The sequence below is a fragment of the Chaetura pelagica genome, unplaced genomic scaffold (genome assembly GCF_000747805.2).
Source record: "Chaetura pelagica isolate M959 unplaced genomic scaffold, ChaPel_1.0 scaffold212, whole genome shotgun sequence".
In the NCBI taxonomy this organism is placed as follows: Eukaryota; Metazoa; Chordata; class Aves; order Apodiformes; family Apodidae; genus Chaetura; species Chaetura pelagica.
In genome coordinates this window covers 194,017-218,655 of record NW_009952365.1, presented here as the reverse complement: position 1 = coordinate 218,655, position 24,639 = coordinate 194,017, and the positions used below count along the sequence as shown (strand labels likewise).

At 40.6% G+C, this 24,639-nt stretch overlaps 1 protein-coding gene across 1 annotated transcript in view; it reads right to left on the bottom strand.

The window, feature by feature from the left end:
• NFIA (nuclear factor I/A) overlaps window positions 1-24,639 on the bottom strand; it is a 243,208-nt gene that overhangs the window by 29,228 nt on the left and 189,341 nt on the right. Inside the window, exons 7-9 of the mRNA XM_010007955.1 lie at window positions 17,778-17,906; window positions 4,441-4,619; window positions 1,687-1,852 (exon numbers count right to left, since the gene is read on the bottom strand). Coding sequence (XP_010006257.1) covers window positions 1,687-1,852; window positions 4,441-4,619; window positions 17,778-17,906 — 474 coding nt within the window. The remainder of the gene's footprint in view (window positions 1-1,686; window positions 1,853-4,440; window positions 4,620-17,777; window positions 17,907-24,639) is intronic.

Below are 24,639 nucleotides of genomic sequence, written 5' to 3'. Positions count from 1 at the left end.
AACACTGAGCCCCAGTGCCCAGCCCCAGCCGACACCAAACTGCGTCGGACAAATGCCAGTTCTTCAGCCAGCTGAGAATCAGGCCAGCCACCCATTTAGCTTGTTTACCAGGATCACAGTATCACGAAAATTAAGTATTAAGATTGCTGCTAAAATGATGTTGGGGTTTTTTTTTGTTTTTCTTTAAGACACCACACGCTGCCAGTAAACTGAGTCACGACCATCATGACAAATGTACACTGACCTAGTTTCATTTTTCCTGGTTCTGAAGACAAGGAAATAGTAAGGCACTGCTGACTCTATTCAGTGATAACTATGACTAAACAGTAACCTTTTATATTCCACCGCTGAACCTTCTTGATGGGACTTAAAAGATGGTATCTCCCATCAGAGAGCATCAAAACTTCCTGATAGCACAAATGTTGGTCTCAGGGCAGAAAGAGGAGTAGCTGGGAGGGAAATGAATCAACTTCTTAGCTCAACAAAATTCTGCTGATCAATTCTAGAATCCCGATTCTAGAAGATCATGTTAACAATCTTACCAGACTGTCTCATACTAAAACCATTCTAACTTCAAAGAGAGTCAGAGCATCTTGCTGAGTTTGCAGCTGTGCACCACCGTGTAGCAGAAGGCCATGCAAAACTCCGAGAACTACCAGATCTTAAAAATGCCCCCTGGAATCTGCACAAATCTTCTGAACAGGGTATAAAGCTTTAAAAATTAAGGCTGCACATGGTCTGACTAGTGAATACCTCTCTGCACATCAAGCAGTGATTGCATATAGCATTTAAATAATAAGCTTGAAAAGCACACAAAGGGATTTGCTCTTTCGATTAGATTGATTTTTGTTTGTGGATGTTATTTGGACTCCCTTCACCGTAGAACAAGTCCCCAACAGTTGCCATTAAAACACTGAAAGCTTCCCTTTTGTTTTTAAATGTCAGTTTGAGCATAGCTTCATTAAATCATTTCACAATTAACTCCCTGAACATCCAGACTTTTTTAAAGCATCAAACCCAGCTGAATCGCATTTGTTTCCCAGCAGAGTGAGTCCAAAGTGGTATCCCCAAGTGTGTAACCAGGAATTTGTATATTTGACTTGTGGCTACACAAAATACATATGGGAGCCGTGTGGGTGGTGGAGAAAGGATTAAAGCTTTCTCCCTGGACCTAAGAAATACCATAGCTTCTTGCCCAGAATTCAGGGCTCGGGAACCAAGTCAGAAGCAAAAGATGTCTGGGTTAATCTAGGAAGACTTACTCCCAAAAGAACTATAAATGAAGTGAACTCAAAAGAGCTGTTAGTTTACCCCACTATGTATAGGCAGCAGTGTTTTCAATGAGGCTGCCTGACTTCCACGTTGCATCTATCCCCTAAAGCTTGACCTGAACTACCAAACTGCCTCCTCATGCCACGATCCCAAAGGTCCCAGGTCTTTGTCACAGCCTAGCTATTGGCCTCATGCGTGGTTATGTGAAATGCCAACCTAGTCAGAAGCTAACTCTTAAGCTAACTCTCTTTAATCTAAAGCCAGCTCAGAACTTTGTCCATCATAGAGAGAGCAGAGAGCTCTCCTCCTTCCCCAGAGCTGGTCCAGCCCTCCTCCCTGAGCAGCTGACACCCGGCACTGGCAGCACGGAGCGCGCTGCACGGAGCTCTCGGCTCCCGCTGCGTCTATACTTACTTGGAGAAGTGGGAGAGGTGGCCCCTCCTTCTGTTGATGTAGTTGGAGGTTTTGTGTCTGGCACTGGCAGAGGCACAGGCCTAGCCATTGGTGGCGGAGGTGGTGGTGGCAACATTGGGGTAGGAAGGAATGGATTGTGCACCTTGCCTTGGCTGCTACCATTGGGCTGCCGAAAAACAAGCAAACAGACAAGAATCATACTAAAAATCAGCTATTAGGAACCTCCAGCATTAACAATCTAGTTGAAAGCTACGTGTGATACATTTACAATTACTTGAGAGGCGGTAAAGAGCGTCCCGTGTCAAATTCTCCAGTGACTTCAAGGAACTTTGTCTCAAACTCTGTGAACCTTGTGAAACTATGGAAATTCTCACTTGTAAACATCTGTCGTATTAGCAACTGGTCTGAGCTGCCCTGCATTAAGTTCTACTACTCTTTACATTTCCTGCAGCCACTAAGTCACACTCAGTGAGAGCTGAAGCAGTCTTTTTGACCCCTTAAATCCCCCAGTTCTGTGCCTCTCTTATACCCTTAGGATATCAAGGCCTCGGACTTGCGTATAAATTTCTTAAAGATACTGCTCATTAAGAGGAAAAACAAGCACTTTTGGTGGTCTTAAAAGTCATGCTGATATCTTATTACAGGAAAATGAATGAGTATATATTAAAGTAACTGCTCTCCCACATCCCTTTTGAGTTAGCAGCAGTGTAGCTCACAGTTTAGTTGCTGTTACATGGACAAACAAGTGAACTTAGAACTGCTTTAATTTACATATTAGGAAAACAAACACACCCTCCATTTAGTCTGGGATGTGGTCAGTCACAGGCAGAGTGGGCCCAGCTATACAAGTGTGGTCTTTCAATTCATCACCAGAAGAACCTATCCATAAATGAAAGTGTTTTCAAGTATCACAAAAACAAGAAGCAGGCTTCAAAAGTAAGTAAATAAATAAATAAAGCCACCCCTTCCCCAGCTTGCTAAGTTTACATTTTAAATGTAAGATGGCCTGGACACTTGAAAACCATACAGACAGATGCCAAATGCCATTATCCAGAGAAAGTAGGACAGCCTGTGAATCAGGTGTTCCATTTTAGTGACAAAAATGATGAGATCACTTTCGACAGCACTCTACAAATTGATCTCACTGCAGTTCTTCTGGCACTGAGCATTGGCTTTTCCACTGATGATAAAAGCTCAGCTTTAAACACAGATCCATACTCTGAGTACTGCTAAAGAAAATAATATTTTAATTCCTGTTAGGGTTTCCATTAGCCTGAATTACTGGGGACAAAATACTCATACTGGCAAGAGCTTGGGACCTTATTTTCATTTCACCTGCTTTGGCACTGACAAAAAGACCTGAAAGTCGTGTATGTGCAAATCACACTTGTGCTAAGAGCAAAAATGGTTCAGGGCATAAATAAGTCTCAAATTCATCTGCATTTACCTTAACAGCACTCCCACTGACTTCAAGGACTGCAGTTACCAGTGTTTGCAGTAAGAAGCAACCCTTCAGGGATATTTATTTTTCCAACACCCAGTACTTTTAATAAACTAATATATTAGTGACATCTCTCAAACACTATCTTGTCTCACAATTAGGTCCCTTTCCTGCCAAGAAGACTCCTGCTGTATGTTCATTGTGAGTGTGCTAACAGTTCATAATGCTGAATGGTTTGGGATAAATTAAGCAAATGAATACTCAAGGAAAAAGAAAAGCACTATATTGATTTGTTGTCTAGACATAAATGTATCTATCCGCTAACATATTGCAGACATTATTCAAAGCCAGTACAGGCTGGAATAAGTAGAGTCAGGTTTTCTGCTAGGGAAAGGAAAGCACCAAGAACAATGTAGCTTATTAAGTAAGTGTAATAAATTAAATGCTAATAATTAAACTAATTCTCATTAACACTTTCAATTGCATGTATGTCAGAAGAAAACCAGTAATTTTGCCAGTTATTACTTCATTGCCTAGAAAAAGTTACATGCATTACATTTCATGAAATATTCAGAGCATTATTTTAGATTTGATTTACTTAAAATTTATAAATTCTGTATTTGACTGGAATGCTATTTCAATAACAGCAAAATGATTCAGTTTATTTGATTAAAAAAAGAGTATAATGGTTATTTGAAGCTTTGGAACTCTGCTTAATTTTTCATAGAGATAAGGGGAAAAGATAACTGCTTACAGAAATAACAAACCATAATAAACTGTACTTTTAACATCTTGAGTTCAAGTACTGGTCAACTTGATCTAAAGTGCTATAAGGCAGTATTTTTTTTTTTAATGAACTTAGCTGATCTGAAACATCTGTTTCTCACCCTCCCTTTTCCTGCTCCTTCCCCCCTACTCTCCCCTGAACTTCAAAAATAATTAATAAAAATTATTCTGCCTTCATATTTTGTTAACCCTGGTTCCACTAGGGTTCTGATGCATATAGCAAAGTCATTTGTGGAGGGACCCAAAAGGTCACTGTTATCATCAGCTTCTCCGACAGTTTAAGTTAATTTCACCACAATGTGGTCGAGTGGTTTTTTTGGGGAGGTTTTTTGTTGGTTTTTGAAAATACTTTTGCAGTAGCAGCAGTTTTTGGTTTCATTTGTTTGTTTGTTTGTTTGTTTTTTCTTCCAACGACTACTCAAGGTGTGTGCTCCTGTATCCAACATGCTGTTAAAATAACCCCAGAATCCCATGGTTAATTTGACATAGGACAAACACTTCTGAAAAAATAAAAACGGCTTCCTTACATTTAGGAACCCCACCTGTCCAGCCTGCTGACCAGCGTCGGGGCAGACAAGTTGGACAAACTCTTTCAGAGTCTCCTGAGGATGATAGCGGATTGCTGGGTGTGAGAAGTATGGCCCAGGCTGTTGAATAATGGGTGATGTTGGAAAATGAAGAGTCGATGGTGTTGCATGTGGACTTGCTATAGGAAAGAAAACAAAGAAGTTATAGAGAGTTTTGCCTTTGCAAAATCAAACAGTTTAAATCTACTGTAGTTTTACTTTTCATCTTTCTTCTTTTTCAAATGTACAGTGTTGTTTATACATCTGATCTTCATAATTGATATACTAGACCACATTGTGTCCTACACTCCATCCAGATCCTGAAAACAAGCGGAGCCAGACATTTTAAAGGAATTTCTGTGTTTTAGTGGACACATATAAAGGAATCAGCAGTCTCTTTGTCAAAATGAAAACTGTTCATCACCTTAGCAGCAGTCCCCATCAGTCGGGTGATAAAAAAAATGTATTTGGGAGATTAGGGTTGATCTAACTGACACTTCATATCACTTTGCACATATGAGTCCATTTTATATTGCATTATAAATGGTTGATAATTTAAAGATGGTGTAACACTTTCTGTTGTTGGGGTTTTTTTTCCACCTCAGCTTAGGAACATTTATTTTAAGTAACGTGTTTTCCTCTAATGAACATGCACAAAGTAGCAAGATCGTTCTGAAAATTACATTTCCATTTCTCCTGAATAATGTGAGGCTCAAACCTTCAGCAAGCCCCCAGCTTGCATTCAGGGATGAAGTTTAATTTGGTGAATTTATGGGCCAACAAGCCAGCTGGAAAATGTACTACAGTGAAGGTGTAAAGGTGTAATGTACACGAGCCCATTGGCAATGATGGATTTTACCCTCAGCTGATTTCAGCAGAACTACAAGTGCAGCTGAAGAGCCTTATGCTCTCCTGTGTTAGGTGACAACTCTGCCCAGTTCCTTGGCCTTCAAGATACATCAGGATGGACCCTTGCTAGCTTAGCAGTGCTCTCCACTTTAGTTGCAACCATGAGGTACTAGCTGTTGCCAGTCATACTGCTATGAATTCTCCCTTTCTCCTCTAAAACAAAAATTAACTTTTCCTTTAGAATGGCTGATGAATCTGGTTGAGCAGAAGCTCATGGGTAAACCATTGTTTATTTCTCACCAAATAGTCATAACTACATCCCTATTGCTCCCTTCATGCCACCCTACTCATCTTTCAGGCGTGTCCATGTGCACACGCTGCCCTTGTACACCACACAATTAGATGAAGGCTGTGCAAGGGAGGTAACACCCTACAGAAACTCATGTGTTGGCTTTGAAGTTAAACACACAGGAGGGAAAAAAAAGCCTTTGGCACTTTTGGAAAAACTGGAGAGATGCAGAAAAGTTAACTAAAATCAAGTACAAATGAGCAAACACTCATTTCATGATGAATGTTATGAAAAAGCCTCAGTAAAAAAAAAAAAACCTAGAATCTGCTTCTTAGTCTTCTTCATCACCAGTTTAATAATATGATACTGTTAATTTTTTTTTTCTTAAGCATTATTAAAACATTAGCTAACTCAGAGCCTGAAGATATGGATAAAACAAGTACTGAGAGACAGCAGCAAGGAAACCAACAGGATCACCCTACAAACACTCCTGAAGGGTTGGCTGGGCAGCACTTCTCCACGACTTTCTTTCTCGCTGACTGGAGAGGAATTACTGCTTTGACACCACCACAAAGAAGAGCTGCACTTGTGTGGGGTGCTGATATGGGATGAATATGAATCACAGAATCACACAATGGTTTGGGGTGGAAGGGACCTTAAAGATCATCTAGTTCCAACTCCCCGGCATGGGCAGGGACACCTCCCACTAGAACAGGTTGCTCCAAGCCCCATCCAACCTGCCGTTCAACACTTCCAGCAAGGGGGCATCCACAACTTCCCTGGGCAACAGTGAAGCTCTCATCCTTGCCATGAAAAGCCCCTCCACTAACTCTGTGAACCCCACAAGTCCTCCCAGTCTGCTCCTCTTAAAGCTGTTCAAAATATTCACAACAGAAACACAGGCTCAACTTTTGGTACTGAATGGGACAAAACCACTGAAAACCACCATGGAGGTGAAGAACCAGAAGGCAACACGCAGCCTTCAGCTATCCCTGATCAAAGCAGCTGTATATCCATGGAATCTCATCTAACAGCACCAGGCTATGCCTCTCTCACAACAGCCAGATTCCATGGCACGTGGGCTGAGCTGGAAAACAGCATCTTCCCACCGCTGTGCCTGCTCTGCAATGCTGCTCTTGGGAGCAGGAGACAAGCAGCAGCAAATCCCACACTCCATGTTATGGAAATGCTGACAGTTATTCCATGGCCAAGGCAAACACCTGTGTGCCCAGCCCGCTCAACCTGTCTGCACATCTGGCCTTATCTCTTATTTTTTTATAAACGTAGTTAATTATTTCTTAGTTGCTTTTAAGACAAATAGTTTTGCTCTGAGCTTGCATCTTAAATTACAGGATATTTGAAAACTCTTTAGATAAAGAACCCAAATTTTCAAAGGAAGAAATGCAGGCTATTTTCCTGTCCTCAAACTCCTGGGAGAGGCTGTAACTTTGAAGTGTGCTACCAAAGGCAGAGATAATGTGGGATTCACCTCAGGAAATGTGGGTGTTTACCATGGAACTAATTATCTTAGAATCAATGGAGAACCAAACAGTACTAATTGTGTCTAAGAAGACGTTCCTGTCATCCAAAACTAGACTAACCTTTGACTTCACTGACCACCAGGGGATGTGAAGGGAGCCCACCTGTACTAGCCCCGAGGCAGGTACTTCCAGTCTCTCCATGCAAATTCCACCCAAAGTGTCAGCCTCTGATCTCACTGACACCAGCCCCTGAGGTGTAACTGCTTTAATGACACTTACATCATAGCCACTTTACAGGTATGAACGTATCATCACCTTCTTCTGGAAGCAACAGTCATTTCAGAGCTTGTCAAAATATTTTCCCATGAATATTAGTTCAACAAAAGTTGGTGGTGATTGTTTTGCCAACTACAACAAAATTTTCCTTAGCATACAACAGTTCTGTCCTTGTTTTGACAAAAAACATGTTCTTCCTCTCTTCCTTCATATCTCCTTTTATAGTTCCCCCTTCCCTTGCATGCCAAACCAAAGGCGAAGGATGAAGATAAAAGTGAGAAATGAAATTTTATGTGGTAAACATCTAATTAACTAAAAAAGAAGTTGGGATTTTTAAAAACATTAATTAAAAAAAAAAATCAGCTCTGCTAATACTATTTGAAATTGTTATGCAACTGCACTGTCCCTTTGTACACATCTGGGAACAAATTCATTCCCTTTCTTCTAGTGGGTGAAAAGGAGACAGAAATGCTATTTCAAACAAGAAGGAATAAAAAATATTGTACTGAGGGAACATGTGGAAATTAAAAGCTAGGCCTGAGACCAGACTGTGTTTAGCTTTTCCAAGACATGGCTCTTCATTTAGTCATTTGATTTGCTTTATGAAAGGCATGTTATGGTTACCAGAAATACTCATAGGCATGTAGGGATTGGGTCTTCCTCTGTTGCCTCGACTGCCTCAGCATGTCAGGGTAGAAAACAGAGTGGGAAGCATTTGTTGGTGATCTTCCCAAAGAGAGAAAGAAGAAAAATTAATGCAGATATGATCAACAATAATTCAGGAAGATAAAGTGCTTCAAGAAGGAGAAAGAGGTTCCTCTTCAGAGTCTTGGCCAACTCCTCAGCACAGCTTCTAAGGGCTTTCTGCTGATCATGGGAAAGACTGGGGGAACGGAACAAGACCAAATAGGCATCAGTCCTCAGTCTGTGCCAGACACTGACATGTAGGGTCCGTTTTCTTAGAGTAGATGGATTAGCAGAGGAAGTACCAAATTTAGTAAGGATCTCCAAAAGGTTTGCTTCTGCAGCCTCTGACTGAGAAATCCCAAGTTTCTCAAGTGGTAAAAGAAAAGGCTGTTTCGTCAGAAGAATCTACTGCTAGTAAACTGATCAACACTACAAGTGTGCCTGCCTTCTACCAGAGAGGGAGAATGAAAAGCTAAAGTCCGCAGACTTTAGATGCAGACCTATTACTCTGAGAGCTGTTACCAACTCTGGTGTATGCAAAAATGGCCTTTCAAACAACTTTGGAGTGCAGAACATACATGCATCCTCATAAACATTTTTCATCAGTTAAAGGAGGTGAGGTAGTGGAGCAGGTTGCTGCTTTCCCTGTTTGCCTCTAAAAGGGGCAAGTGACCATGGACAAGCCCCTTGAGTAATGATTTTCAACAATGCTTAATAACAATTATTAAGTCCTTGCTTCTGAAAACCATGCCTAGAGTGATGCAAGTGTTCCTCTGTTTATGAAGGAGCTATTACTTCTTAGGTGCTTCTGATGGAATATTTCAAGTCTGAATCAGTGATTGTAAATTCTTTGAGTCTTCAAATGGAAGATAAAACAGGTCTTTGTCTATTATTTATTTACTTATTGACGTATTATTTATGTATCCCTAAGCAGCTCCATGCTGCCAAACCATATTTCTCTTGGCGTCTTTCAGCCTGTGACATTTATATTTTATTATTGACCTCACTAAATGACATAAAATATAAATTCTACAACCTATGAAAATGTGTGGATTCCAGATCAGAACTTCATTTCTACCTGCTGGAGGTAGAAATAGATAGTTGGACTATCTGAAGTTATTAAATCTATTAATTGGGGGGGGTGGAGGGGAGAGGGTTGGAGGCAGGAATTACCCTTCCATCTCAATGCAAGCATAAATATTTCAAAGCACACATGATTCTAATTCCATTGAAGCTCATCTAAAACAACCCAGACTTTTTATTGAAAATGAGATGATAATATATGGTGGCCTGCAACAGATATACCAGTATCTTCAAACTCCTGCTATAGGGCCAAGTAATTATGCAGTACAGCTGCTGTGTTCTGTACTGGATTTTTTAGTGTTTTATGGGTTTGTGGTGCTGTGCAGCACATGATTAAGAGGATTTTTCAGAATGCTGAGTTCAAACATCTGATCATGCAGGCCAGCCTTGCCTTCTGCCTTCTCAGTATGTAGTAGCCAACAGCAAACTATGTGACTAACAAAGTAAGTTGCATTCATTGATTAGGTAAAGCACTTCAGATGTCTTGGGCAAATGAGGAAGGGTCAAAATTGTGAACTCTAGTCAACTGAGTGATCAGATAATAAAGAAGCAGTTAATTTGAAACAGGTTGTAGTTTTCTTCAGATATTTAGAACCTTTCTGAGGCCCTTCTACTGGAAGAAAGGAGTAGTCCTAACAAAGACACATGGGATCCCTTCTCTCAGGGAGCCCTCACTGATGTAGAGGGACTGGTCACACCTGCAGTGCTCAGACAGATTTCTCCACCAGCAGAACTCAACATATGGGGGAGACATATTGATCCATCCACCTTCCATCTTCTCTTCCAAAAATCCCTGCCAACCCCTTCAAGTCCAGATGACTGGATGAAATCCCTTTCTTCCTAAAGCTGTTTGCAGTCTTTGAAAGGATCATTTAGTGTTGCTCTTCTCCTGCTCAGAAAAAGCCTGCTGTCACCCTGCCCTTCTCGCCTGCTCCAAGAAGTAGTGGTCTGGAGAATCAAACCCACTGTACCTTCACAGGCACAAGGACTGGTCCATCAGACCAGGCCAACAGTGGATTGGCTTCACTGAGGCACAGTGCTCAGAAAACTCCACTATAAAGTGATAATTAAGTTTACTAATAGCTCATTAAACATTGATCAATCTTCCTAGAAATAGTAACATTGTAGTCATAATGAAACGGGATCATTTTTATCAGCTTGTTTTTGAGGCCATTATAATTGGCTTCATTACAATTAAGAAAGTATTTTTTTTAGTCATTTCCCTGGAAATGTTATAGAACAGTTTGTCCTGCTAGATATTTCCACTTTGGGTTTCTAAGTTGCTTTAACTCCCTGCATGCTGTAAGCTTTCTCCTAGCATTTCAGTGATGCCAGTGCCAGTTCAACTTATGCAAGATGTATCCCACCCTTGTACCCCAAAGGAACTTATTCTGAAAATGGACCATATTAGAGTACTAATTGGCTGAGCCACCATGCTGGCTGATGTGAAATGCTTTCAAACACCATGAAACAGCTGTGTTTATCGGAAATATGAAGAGTGACTTTTTAATAAGGAGATCTGGCAATAATCCAGATTTGCTGAAAGGAACTTACACTTCTGTGTATAATACAATACAAGAGGTAAAGAATAGAAGCCTAAAACAATAGCTTTAAGCCCACGGATTTTTGTGATGAAAGCAGTTACCCAAACAAGGAAAAAAAAATAATTAAGAAACTTGGGATGGGATTTGCAGAGGTCCTGAGGGAATTCATTAACTGCTTGTGAATTTCAATGGGAGCTGCGTCCCTGTAATTCTTACAAAGGTTTCTGAAAGTCCTAATTTTTCTTACTGCCCATCAGGAATGGACTTTAGGGTGCTAAATGAAAAGCAATCTCTTATTCAGGTTAGCAAGGACTTGCCTCTTCTTAGATATTGAGCTGCTGAGGGTAAGACTGACCAGTCTTAGGACCAACCCTTTGAAGAGAATTCAGATCAGTGGAAAACTTAAGTATTGGTGAAGTCCCATAATGGGGCTGTTTGGTAACATAGATGTCAGGCCCATGGATAAGCTAAATTCAAAGTGATTCTGTCTTGCATAACCATCTGCACTGACAAGGCAAATCATGGGGCAGGATAAAAAAAACAGGCCTTGCCCTCTTCGTACAGGTAAAATACAGGTATCACTGATACCTACTTCCACAGGATGTAGGCAAAGATAGATGAAAAATTAAAAATATGATATAAATAGCTGACCAATGCAACAGATATACAAATACCCTAAATATGATGGATGGAGGATCTGTTCCTGCTCATGGACATCCAGAAGAAGGACTGAACTGCAGAATGTCCACCTCTCAGCTCCAGAAGACTAGCACAGATGGTTGGCTAAGCACTGCTGAAAAAGCAGACCCTTGGTATCTCCTAGTCAGGGCTGACTACCAGCCCCTTCTCCTGCTCTGAAGAGTGGTATAAGGCACCTGGACCCTTTGTTCAGAAATATCCTTTCTGTAAGAGATTTTGCATCAGCAGCAAGTGGGAGGCAGAACGACATTTTGCCAAGGCCCACGGTGCTCCCAGCAAAGAGGAAATAGATGTAGAGCTGTGTTTGGACACAGGGTTTGATGGTGTATTCTGGATAGTGAGTATTGCAGGCTGCTTTTGAAAACCTGCAGAGCTGAACTGATTACTGCTTCCAGACTCTGGCATAGGCAGAGGGCCAGTTAAGTTAGCTATTCTGAACAGATTGTTTTAAAACATGTCAAAATTCTTCTGCCTTTGGAAGATCAGAATACTATAGAACCAATGACATAGGTAGAGAAATAAACCCCATACCTGTAGGAAGCACTCCTCCCTTCCAAAACCATAGTCAGAGGTTAAAAAAACCCCTAAACTAACCTATTTGTACAATTCCCACTTCACATCAAATGCTGGCAACTTTCGCATATTGTTGTTGTTTGTAATACACATGATGCATTCCCATAAATAAGATTAAAAACTACTGGTAGGAGAATGTATCATGTCTTTCTTATAATGAAATGCAGTTGATAAGTTTACAATAGAAATGTAAATTCTCTTAAAAACCACAATCTTTATGTGTGTGATGATATAATTCTGCTTTGATACTAAAAAGGGCATGGTAATGGAATCTGTGACTTTGGAGTGATATATTGCTGTTAAGTTAATAGGACTCCACATTCCCATTTCTAATATCAGTGTTTTTTTCCCCTTTCATTCTGTAGATGGTAAGCTGATACTACATAAACATTGTTAAAGCTATAGTTCCACGCTACAGTAATTCACTTAACTTTAACATGATTTATGGTTCTGTCAATAGAGGAGGTTGAAAATCCAGAGCTCTGATGCTTAAACATGGGTTCCATATTTAAAGCAATAATGTGCTTTTTGTGTGTGTCTGGAGCTAGAAGAATTTAGCATAAAGCAGAGATAAAAATATTATAGTTCACTGCACTGTTTAAAGCTTACAGTTTAACTTCACAGCTGCATCAAAGAGAGCAAAGTATCTGAACACAGAATCAGTGTAATGGGTGGGTGAAATAACTTTGCTCCTGCAGCACTTTATTTTTATATTATTTTTTAGGGATGCATGAAATCCTCTTAGTATTTTTAACACCCCTTTTTTCATTCTTTTGCTCAGTTAGATCAGCTCCTTTTGTCAGGATGAGTTTAAATCTGGGTCCACTGTGTTAATCACCCCCCATTCTTCTTTCTGGCACTTTACCCTCCAGGCATTTTGCCTCTTTACGAGATTAAGCGACCAAGTCATCTTGTTGCTCTAACATGTCCTCACTGGAGCAACATATTAACACAATTCCTCTGCAGAAGAGCCCTCTTTAGAAGTTTGCTGCAAGGATGACAAATTAACCCAGCATGGTGTCCCACACATCTATCTCAGTACAAATTATTAGTGTAATAGAGCTTTTAGTTATGCATTTATCTAGTAATTATTGAACGGTTATACAAAACGAAGCTGAGCAATCATGGGCCTTTATGAGGCAATCTCAGTGGGTGGCCTTACAGTTAATTTAGGATAGGACTGTCTAAGCAGTTCACTCACACACAAATTAGCTGAACAGCCTGCTCCTTTAAATATTTCCTATGTCACAGCCTAACTCTTTACAATACAACAAAGGTAGAGTTTTAATTACACGGTTCCTGACTTTTGTTTAGCTGAAGCCTTAACCGTTTGCAAGCCTTCCTCTCTGCCCTCCCCTGCCCGAGATGTGGGAGTAGATGGCAGTTTGGGCAGGGTATCTAGTAATTACTAAACCCTGACCTTGAGGCCATCTGTTAGGAAACTGTTTTTCCTTCAGCATCAGATTATTTCAAAGTGAGTGGAGAAAATAAAAATCTTCACCCACGCAGGCAGCTACCCTGACACTGTGAACTGGAGCATTCCTGATCTGGTGGTCAGAGTGGTGTTATTTATTGTTTCTACTTGACCTTCTTACCCTTGTGGTGTTGCTCTCCCCTCTTTTGGCTGACTCACAGTACCATCCTCTGATCTGAGGTGACTGTATCATGATGAACTTGCACCACATTGTTTTTGTCAAAATTCAAAGGGAAGTAGAAGGTTCCAGGAGTCTTGGCAGCTGCCAGCCCCGAGGAGCAGCCCAGGATGGTTGCATGGAACAGGCTATTTCAGAGTGTCCTTTTACACTGTGGAGCTCCAGAGTGAGTTAGCAGGCACTGTCATTTTGATTTGCTTGAGGCTGGCTGAGAGGACAGCAAACAGGCACTGATATTTTGGTGACCCTGTGGGGAATTTTTATAGAGGAGGGCAGAATATCTTCCCAGATATGTGACAGGAAGTTTTTGCCACTTTGGCAGGAACAGAGAATACTATCCTGCAGAGTTTCCCTGGTAGGCCTTATCCTGATAAAAATCTCAATGGCGATGCTTATTATGGAGGAAATTAATATAATGGGAACCACTCCACTAGTTGACTTTCATCCCTTCTTCTCTTTCTGCTCACACACCCACTTCCTTGGCCATGTACTTTATACAGTACTTAGTGCTGTATTTCTTGTTTCTTGTAATTGTTTCTCCTTAATTTATCTCCCTAACATACTACCACATTCTTGTGGGTTTTGTTTTGTTTTTTCTTTCCTTGCCTTTTCTTCCTTGCTCTTTGGCTTGCAGGGCCTATGCTGTCATGTTCTGTGGAAATGCTTGAATGCTCTATGGCACAGGCTGCTGTATGAGCCAGGTTCACAAGATCATGGTCAATTTAACACCTCAGCCAGCTCCAGATATAAAGTCACTGGAGTGTTAGTTGCAATACATGGAAACCTAGAGCCACTTATGTAAATACTGCTGTTGCCCATGGTATTTAAATCCTTCACTGTCTGGTAAAGAGCTCAAGAGGGCTAATGTCTGGGAAACTTTGTCAGTTGCCAGCAAGATGTGATGGCTTTGTAGTACTGGAGCACTGTGGTGAGCTCTGCTGACCACCAAATGATCTAACTTGCAGGTAACAAAAGTGTGCTGTGTAGGAGATGCAACTGCTTGTGTTTTCCATGCTTTGAAATGAATTCTAAAACTGATAGTGATGATAAAGCCACCCTATAGGTGATCAATTTACCATCTGCCAGAGACTGAATCCTAACCATGCTGGTCCAGAGAAGACATATGGTGCATTCACAGAGTCATGCCCAAAAAACTGCCATCATCAAGTGAGGCTCCATGAATCACTTTGCTAGCTTATCACCAAAGAAACTTGGATCTTACCACCATCTGTTGGAACTACTGAGGAGTCAATGAAGCACTGGCATCTATGTGCCAGCACTCACTGCACATCTGGTCCTTTGGTCAGCCAGCTCAGATCCTCTCTGCTGGCTACTGCCCAGCAGGGTTGAGTACTGGCAGCAGCACCAACGCAGACAGGAAAGGAGTGCACAGCCTTCCACAACATGGTGTGGTACAGGCAATTCCATGAGAACACAGGCGTTCCAACAGGTTCATCAAATGGAGCACCTTATAGCTGAGAAATCCTCTTAAGGATCTACTCCTCCAAGCAAGTTTTGTTTCCCAAATGACTTATTGTAGGATCACTGGGAAGGGCACTCAGTATCCTGGGATACCCTGGCATAAGATGGGCACTGTGTTCTAAGGAATGTTTGGAAGCTCGTGAAAGATTCAGGAATATTCCTGAGAAGTTATAAATCACTGGTTGTCAATGACAACACCTGCCATGAATAGCCTGCAGCTTCTTCTCTGCTGTCTATTTTGATCATGCTTTACAAATGCATCTCATACACACATCCAAGTGATAAACTTGCACATATGAACATCAGAAGGAGATCGAACCTTCTTGTAATCATTCAGTTGGCTGAGTAGCTCACTCTGATGGTGACCTACTTACTCCTGACTTTCCTTGCTCTGAAATATCTCTGCAGACTGAAATCCTGCTCTTACTTTTCTGAAGACCACTCAGAATGCCCTGCCATTGGCTCTTTACATAACGCACACGTATCCACAGAGAATGCACCGTGTGTGTACAGTATGGCACCCATCATTCCTGCAGGAAGGTACAACTTCCAGTAACTAATGGTGGGTATGAATTGCTGGAAGATTATAGCCTCTGATTTGCTTGTGTTATACTCTTTATCTTGCCACTTTTGATACCTGAAAAGCTTCTCTCTTCTGCTTACTGTCCCAAAGTAAAATGGAGGCAATGGGATACAGAACAAATCTGGATTTGCAGGAAATAATCCATCTCAATATATTACCCTTTAGTAACAGAATGATTGTTGCTGAAGAGACAGAAACACAGCCAGTGTGCTGTGGAAGAAGAATACTGAAGAGCAATGTCCAAAAAGAACAAAGAACTAAGTCTGGAACAAGATTTTTCCAGGATGATGACACTTAAAAGAATGGATGGATTCAGAAGGACTATTTTCCTGAAAGTCTGTAAGACTTTGTTTGTGAACAAGCATAAAACAAAAGATGCTTCTAAATGATGTTGCAGAAGAACGGTTTTGGTTAACCTGTTAGGAGCCACAATTATTAGAAGCTGTATTACTTCTTTATGGAGTTAGTCAAGACATCTCCTTCCAAACAAACAAAATTTGGGAACTGTAATAATTGTATTTGCTCTCTTTCAAATTCTGGCTGTCCTTGAATGATCTCCTCACATAGCTGATGGATATTGTCCAGTGCACAGAAGTCTCATGAAAATAGACTGCAGATGAATGATGCAGAAGTCTCATGAAAATAGACTGCAGATGAAATTTGAACAAGACCTCACCAGTGCTACATTTCCTCTCTCAACCACACAAAAATCCAAAATACAAAGGGTCTAAACAGGGGCAGACAAAGGCATTCAATGATCTTAAAAAAAAAGTGTAGGGTAAAACATAGCAAAATAAAGGCCTATTAACTAATCAATCAACAACTCAAATCTAAAAGGCTGAACATCTACAAGATAGGAATTCAGAATCAGCTGATACGCAATGAATACAATGTTAATGGAACGTTGGTATTATTCAGACTTATACCACCAATTATCAAGGCTTTTAAAAGAAGATATATTTGCCAGATAACTCATATCCAATTTTAATGGGAAATCTGTATAGAACTTAGATGCCTGAATACCTTCTGAGAATATAGGTGTGCATCTAAGGGTAGTAAATAATTGTTATGGGATTAACCACAACAAATCAAACCACAATAAGTAGATTTAACAAAGCACAGAAACCCATGAAGTGCAATTCTGACCTCATTTCAACTTAGTGCAATTCTACTGCTTCACACCACATCACCTGGACTGTGCAGACAAAGAGGCTCCTCCTGGTTTATGCTGCCCTCAGTAAAACCACACTAATGCCAAAGAGACATTGCAAAATAATTTCTAGTATGAATTACTAATATGTCTTTTTATGCTTCACCATTCCACCAATTCCTTTATAATCTTCCCTAAATGAGACAAAAATTCAGAGCAGAAAGAGACATGTCACAGCCATTCATTGCTATTTTTGTATCTTCCAAAGAGGTTTGTAAGAAGATTCATTCATTTGTGTATATTACGATGCCCAAGTGCGTTCCTTTTCCAATGTGAACAGAGTATCGCAGTTAGTTTTCTAGGCTAAATGCAAATGCATCTTTCTAACAAAAATGTCTAAGCAAATCTAGACCCAGAGGACTTCTCTTTTACTTGGAAAGTCAGCCAGAAGAGTACTGTGAAGAAAACCAGCCAAAGCATTGCAGGAACCAACTCCAAAGGAGTCCCCTAACGAGGTGGTTCTTCAGCACACTGATACCAAGAGCACCAGCACTACGTGACTGGCAGAAACAAACTGGAAGACAGGCCTGGGTCTGAAGTGAGTGACGCGTCCCTATCTCCAGCAGTTAGACTGAACCTGTGTTCTGAATGGACACAAGCAGAAGACACCCTCTCTAACGCTTTTTGTTCCTTTCCCCACCCTCTTCAAATGAAACCCCAAGCCCCCAGAAACCAGCGTTTCCACCTTGGGTGCTGTTGAACGGTCATCAGGAGCTTTACCAAATAGCCCAACCTAACTCAAGTCTTGACACCTAAAACCTCCAGGTTGTCAAGCTTCTGAAGCACGACCAGCCTCTCACTGGGTGGCTGACACGTGGTGATGACTGTCCGTGGCAAGGGTGCCGTGGCCAACCCTTAAGCTGCCTGGGGGCTCTTGGATTAAGCCTCACCTCTGGGTCCTGTAATGACAGGTCGATGGTGCTGTGTGAAAGCCGTTCCAAGGGAGGAGGTCTGCGAAGGCGAGGGACTGCTGAAACCAGACTTCTCTGACTTCTTTAATGTAATTGGCGATGGCATTCCTGGCAAGAATGATTGATAAGTGCAATTTAATAATGCTAGGTCATGGAACGACAGCCTATGCATTGTGAAAGTGGGTGCAGAAGCAGCTAGATAAACTTAAAGGACAAATGAAACTGAATACAGCAGCGAGCAGAAAGCCCACTTTTGTTTGTGGTCTTTTGTTGTGAGGCAGAAGCAGCCATGGATTGCTCTGAGCAATGAGTACTAAAAGGCAGCCATGTTTTTCTTTAAAATCTGAAATATGGATAAGATGCAGCTTATTATTGCTACTGAAACCTACTCTGCTTTATTTTTAGAAATCTGTAATAGCTGGAGCATTTGGATTTTTACAGGCTTTTTATGAGTTCTGTCTTTCACTCACTGTTTTAGTAGATTATTGCAAATGGATCTTTTAAATGTGCTGCACGACTCAAGGCACAACTAGAGAATGAAGTTTTCTGAGTTCAAACTCTCCCTCTCCTTACTCTCTTGACTTCAAAGGTATTTGGAAGTAATATACTTATGTGGTACCCTTTTGCTTTCAGCTTTTTTTTTTTTTAAAGGGTGAATGGTATTTGTGTCTTGATATTAGAAGCCACACTGGAATTATTTCAGAGTTGTTATTACGCCCTTGAACTATATCAAAGGCTTCCAATGAAAATCAGAATTCAGTTGCCATCGGGTGAAACCTCTGCCGTGGACAGGCAGAAATGGTGGAATCTAACATGACCAGTTTGTGGAAGTCTGTGAGAATAATTCCAGTGATACCATATCAGGCCTGGGACACCACAGCAATCAGTGGAATGAATCTATTACAATAGGCTCTTAAAATCCAAGCCTTTTCTGCATATACTTTATGCTTGGATAAAATAATATTACAGCATAGAGGTGAAGAATATGTATGCGTGGCTGTATTATTCTCTGTATTTTTGTAGTTCTGGAGGCTTAGGGGTGTTCTGGTTATCTGCACATACCCAGTAGATCAGACATTTTGCATCTCTGCAGGGACACAGCAGAACAAAGGTGCAGAATTGTTAAGGTTTCAGGTGCAAAAAAGCAAAATGTTGAACTTCCACTCGCTAAGTCATTCAACCTTCTTTTCAGCTCTGTATTTTATAGAATTTAATTGTTAAAAAGTAAAGAGAGGCCTGGACAATATTATCTCTGGACAATATTATTAACTTCATGTTTAATAACACTAGTTTTATAGTCCCTGGGATGTTGATTGCAATATGCAGGAGCCTTATTGTACTTTATATGCTGCACTGCTGGGGCTTTAATGGTTTCAGTGAGGTTTTGCAGTTTGTATTTCAGAAAGTTAAATAAAGTAAGGGAGTGGTTAGAATTCCAGGGTTGTACTTGCAGCTTTCTGTCTCAAAACTGTTTGCTACAAAGATTTGCTGTTATGGTGCCTTTTTCTGATATCAGGAAAGGTTACCTAGTAAATCTCTTAAAAAGAAAAGATCTGAATTGACAGGTGATTGTGCAAGAAATATATTGGGTTTTCTTTTTTCTTTAATTTTTTTTTTCATACTGGTCTTAAAACGTTGGAGTAGGGACAAAAGCAAAAGGATTTGGTTCAGGTCGGGGGTAAAAGAAGAGGAAACTGGAATATTGCATTGCAGCCTGCTGGATTTCTGCTAAAATGGCATGTTGGGATGTAACTTAGTTGTTGCTCTGTGTCTGAGTGTCCATATTTGGGACAAAGGATACTCAAAAGTTAAGTAAAGTTGCTGCTGATCCAGATTTCCTTATGATAGAGCAACTGGGGATGGAAGCACCAAATGAGTGTCAACTCCAGCCTTAAACACCAAGTCAAAGGTCAAGGGCAGTATCTGTGCTTGGGGAGGGGTAGAGGAACTGCGTTGCTGGGAGAAAGGCTGGGGGTACATCTCCTCTGTGCTGGGCTGTGGAAGGGGCCAGGATTGCCCTCAGCAGAGGTTTAACCTAGCAGGCTCCATCCCAAAGTCTCATGGACAGAAGAAGTGACTATTTATGCACAGGGATTATCACAGTAAAATACACCTGCTTGTGAGCAGACACCCAGGAGGGGACAGGACTACCTGCACCCTGGGCAAGCAGCCAAGGTCATGGGAGGAGTAAATTCTCTAAGTCTCTTGTACAGAATGGTTCAGCTGGCTTGTGAACTCCCTGCTCTCCCCAAATCCTCTAGATGTATACTCTCTTCAGGGTTGTGGGAGAGAGAAGAAAGCTTCAGAGCAAGTGAACAAGCTATTCTTTTACCCCCATGCTAAAATCCCTGCTTGACTAATCTAAAGCATGGTAGGGGGGATGGGGCAGAGAGAACAGTGGAATATGGTTTAAAGCTGTAGCAAGTTCATGTGACTGTGTCCAAACACTAGGACTTGAGGAGCTACAACAAAGCTGATGAACGACCTTGCCCTGTGGCAATGCTGAGCAGTGTCAAGATCATATGGAGATGGATTTTGTAAGGTCGAGGCAGCTGTTTTCATGTGAGAATACAGATTTTAATGTAACACTATCTTGTAAAATTGAGTACAAAGACAAATGGAAGCACTGATCATTGGTTCCTGTTTTAGTTATATTTGTTATCATCGTTGCGACTGCCATCATTATCACTACTCTGTTGGTGTTTTTTTATTTATTTCAGGGTATTTTGAAATGTATTGGTTTGGAACAGTCCAACTCTACCATGTTTTTATTTTGTTTGAAGTTTGTAATGACACATTTTATTTTGAGTGATCATATCCATCAGATCTCAAGAAAAAAAAAATGGCTGCTTCCTAGTTCAGAAGAATATGCAAACAGGAGCTTAATTACATCACTTAATATTGACCAAGAGAAAGAATGAGATGAGCTTGCCAGCTCATTTCCAAAGCATGTTTTGTCCTTTAAGAGGGGAGGGTATGACAGAAAGTTAGGCAGTGCAAAGCAATTAGCATCATTCACATTTTATGTTGCACTAGCATGGTGTTCTAGCAGCAAAATTCAAACATTCTTTGAATGGGTTAATAAAAGAAGAAACACAGTCAGCATGCAAGAAAAAGGTTTCCAAGAACAAGCCAAAATATGTCCCATTCTTCTAAATTTATCACAGCCATGTCACATTATCCTTGAGACTGCCAGGAATGTCAATTTTTTTGCAATTTAAAAAAAATATCTCATTTAGCACCATATGTTTGGCTAATGTGCCTGATATATCCTGCGTATTCTTTAGTCCATCCATTTCTAATACTCATTTTCTTTTTTCCCCCTTTGCTGAGCCATATGTTACAGTGCTGGTCATTCTACCAAAGCTCCTTTTGGGAGCTGAGAGCAAGAGCGAGGGGACTCAGATTTAATCACCCAGAAGAACTGAAATCTGATACTACAGGTCTCACTTTTAGGTTAGATGTCTCAGCACTTGAGTTAGGGTTGTAGGTGCCTGGTGACTATGAAAATCAGGCCACCTCTGAGATAGCATGGTGACTATTAACAACTGTGAGGCAGGAACTAAGATAAATGACTAAACACGGAATTAGGTGTTTAATTTTTGGCACCCATGTTTGAGACTTTTGGACAGTTTTAAAGGTCTTCTGTTTCATACCTAATGAGTTTTAACACATTTAGTGGTCCTTGGTCCACAGCCTCCCCTCCTGTGCTGCTCAGGGATGCAGGAAATTAAAAAGTTAAAAGTGAAGCTACCCCGGGCAGAGCCTAGGGAGATGCTGCTGCCTTGCTTGGTTTTCCTCAGCATTGCTCCCCAGAGCCAGTGAATACTGGGGGCTGTAGCACTGGAGATTTCCCCAAGGACAGGGTAGTGCCAACTCCTAAGGACACTTCTGAGTCCCAGCTCTCCTCTGTCTCCTCTCTGGTGCAGGGCAGCAACAAATTACAATATCCCCCTAACCCTTCTCAGCTGTGCTGGCCAGTGAATAGGGAATGGAGCCAAGGATCCTCCCCATTCCCTGCCTCTTTCCATCCATCTGCTCTGAGCAAGGAATAAACAAGAACAGCCAGAACACAATGGCTGGGTAACCCAGGTGGGGCTTACAAGTCTTTCTTACTATTCTTTGTATAGGACTGTTGTCCAAATCACAGTCACACCTGGCACTTTAAGGATTTCATAATTCAGGTCTGAGTCTCCTCTGAATGTTATTTACAGTGCAAGAGAAGAAAATCAGACTTAGTCTATTTTCATCTTATGGCAGCTTTTAACTACAGAATAAATGGAAAAGTTAATTGCTAAATAAAAAAGAAAATAAAGGAATTTGTGGCATAAAACACAGATGGAAGTCTGAGTGGGTGTGTTGCTTTAACTTACTGTACTTGTGTTCATGTGATTCTGCAAGTATATGTGTACCAAACATATATGGTCTTAGCCTGTTCCCTTTAACACAAATCCATTTTTTTCACTGGACAGAGGGAACCAGATCAAAGACCATGATGGTGCTAAATGGAAGAAGATGTGTACTTTCGTATTTTCTTCCAAAAGGAAATCTTAATTTGACATTGTTTTTTCAGTTGAAAAGATGTTTAATTGCAGTACACAATAAGCAGAAAATTCAGACAACAATAATCTTGAAACTGTTAGCAGCATTACATTTCTATCAAGGAATTTCTGTGCCTTTTCAACATTAGAGCTTTCTGAATTTTCATTAATTTGGCATTTCCCTAAACACACGAGTTATTTTGTTCATTCCACATCATGCATCACACCCTTCTGCTCAATGCATAATGCAAGCGTAAAATGGGATCCTTGTCCTTGGGAGACTCTGGTTACTGGAGCCATTGCACGGATGTTGAAGTCCCGCAGTAAGACCTTCCAAAACTCTGCACTTCGCAAACCTCCAGCCCAAGTTTAATCAGTGAATGCACAGGAATACTTGATGTTCCTCATCTTCTAAGGGGCACTGGAGCATTGTGATGGTTTTAATTCCTCTACCTCCTTATGTTTGCCAGTACTAGAAATGCACCACATAAGAGTCTTCCTTGAGTACAGCTAAAGATCTTCAAATTTTCATGTATGAGGCTGATATATATTTAAATGGACCAGAAAATGATGTGTGAGAATTGAATGCACAATCCTTCCCAAAACAAATAAATATCTATGAACCTACTTTCCAGATACCTGTGCACCTAGGTACTGAAATTAGGGATAACTGATGGAGTGAATGGAGTCACAGAAGTGTATGAGGAGAACAATCCCCCTCCTTTCCAAACCTACAGCTGTACTTGTTATCAGTATCTGTATTTCTATCCAATTTCACTTGATTAATTACTAACATTTTTCTCAACTCCATCTCAAGTTAGCCACATTGGTAGACCAGCCAATATTCATCTCCAAAGATGACTTTTGGATAATTACCCCAATATTCCCAGTAGCTCTCTGCCACTAGACTCTTGATGGAGACTTGGTAACAAAATGGAATATGGTCTGGATCTTCATTTTCAAGGGACACTATGAAAAGGAATCATGGAAGCTCAGATATTACCAGGTGGACCATGAACTCGACAACATGCAGAACAAACAGATGATGCAGAAAAACGAGTTGGCTGTTGAAGGAAAAACTGATACATGGGAAGAGTTTTTAAAGGAATTTTCATCCTTCTGTGCAAATTATTCCAGCAGTTTCACTGAGATCAGTACCAACAGAAACGCTGATCAGCTGTTTTTCTGGTTTTTGTTATTTTCTTTTTTTTTTTTCCTTTTCTGGGGAATTCGTAATTTCAAGCTTCTTGACATCTTGATGGCTACACTACTGTCAGTCACAGTGAGTCTGTTCTACTTAGTGCTGAGCAAACTTTATTTGTCATCAGCTGAGATATGATCACACTAACTGCCATCCATCAGTTTACTGTATTAGTTGCTCCAGTGTACACAAAATACAACACAGATGGAAATTCACTCATCCTAATGAAGTGCTCTTTAGATTCTACCATCTGAATGGATGCTTGCTCCCCTGCTCACAGCCTGAGTTACCATGATCACTGATTAACTACCTGCCAGTGAGCACCCTGCTTCACAAGACCAAATCCAGCTTAATAAACAGTGACTTTACAGAAGAAAAATGAAAGCTCCCCCTCTATCCACTTATCAAACTGCTGCATATGCATCACCAACACACACAACCAGTTTCCTCAGAACTCGACATCTGACAGATCATCAGGAAAACAGAGCTAATCTATCCATACCCATCAACATTGCATCATAGGTGACTGCCAGATACTTAAGAAGCTATCCAAAAGAAATGTCACAACTCTTTTCCAAGACACTACAAAAGAAATGTTCCAAATAAAATAAAGCAAATGCACGTACAAGTAAATGAGCCAAAGAACTTAATAAAAAGAGATTGATTAAAATGAGGACCAGAATGTTCAAAAAAGGACTGAGAGAGAGAGAGAGGTGCCAAAGGCGCATTAAATGGATTCAATGGCTTTAGGTTTTAAATGCTTTTGGACCCTTCAGCAATTTTTGGCCAAAAATTATAATTCAAGTTAGAATAAAAATTCTGATGTCACTTAGGAAATAGACGGTTGAAATTTCTCCTTTGTAAATGATTGCTGCTCCATTTACAAAGGAGAAATATCAGTTTATACTGATGGAAAATCTTGATTTTCAGACTGAGCGCTACAATTTTCACCATTATTTTAAAACCCCATCCCATTAAAATCCATTTTAAATTGTTTGCTGCAATGTTCCCACAGAGTGTATTACCTTATGTGTTTGTATCTCTATTTACAGCATCATCTAGATTGTTTTAGATCTCTTACATTAGCCTTCATTCCTGC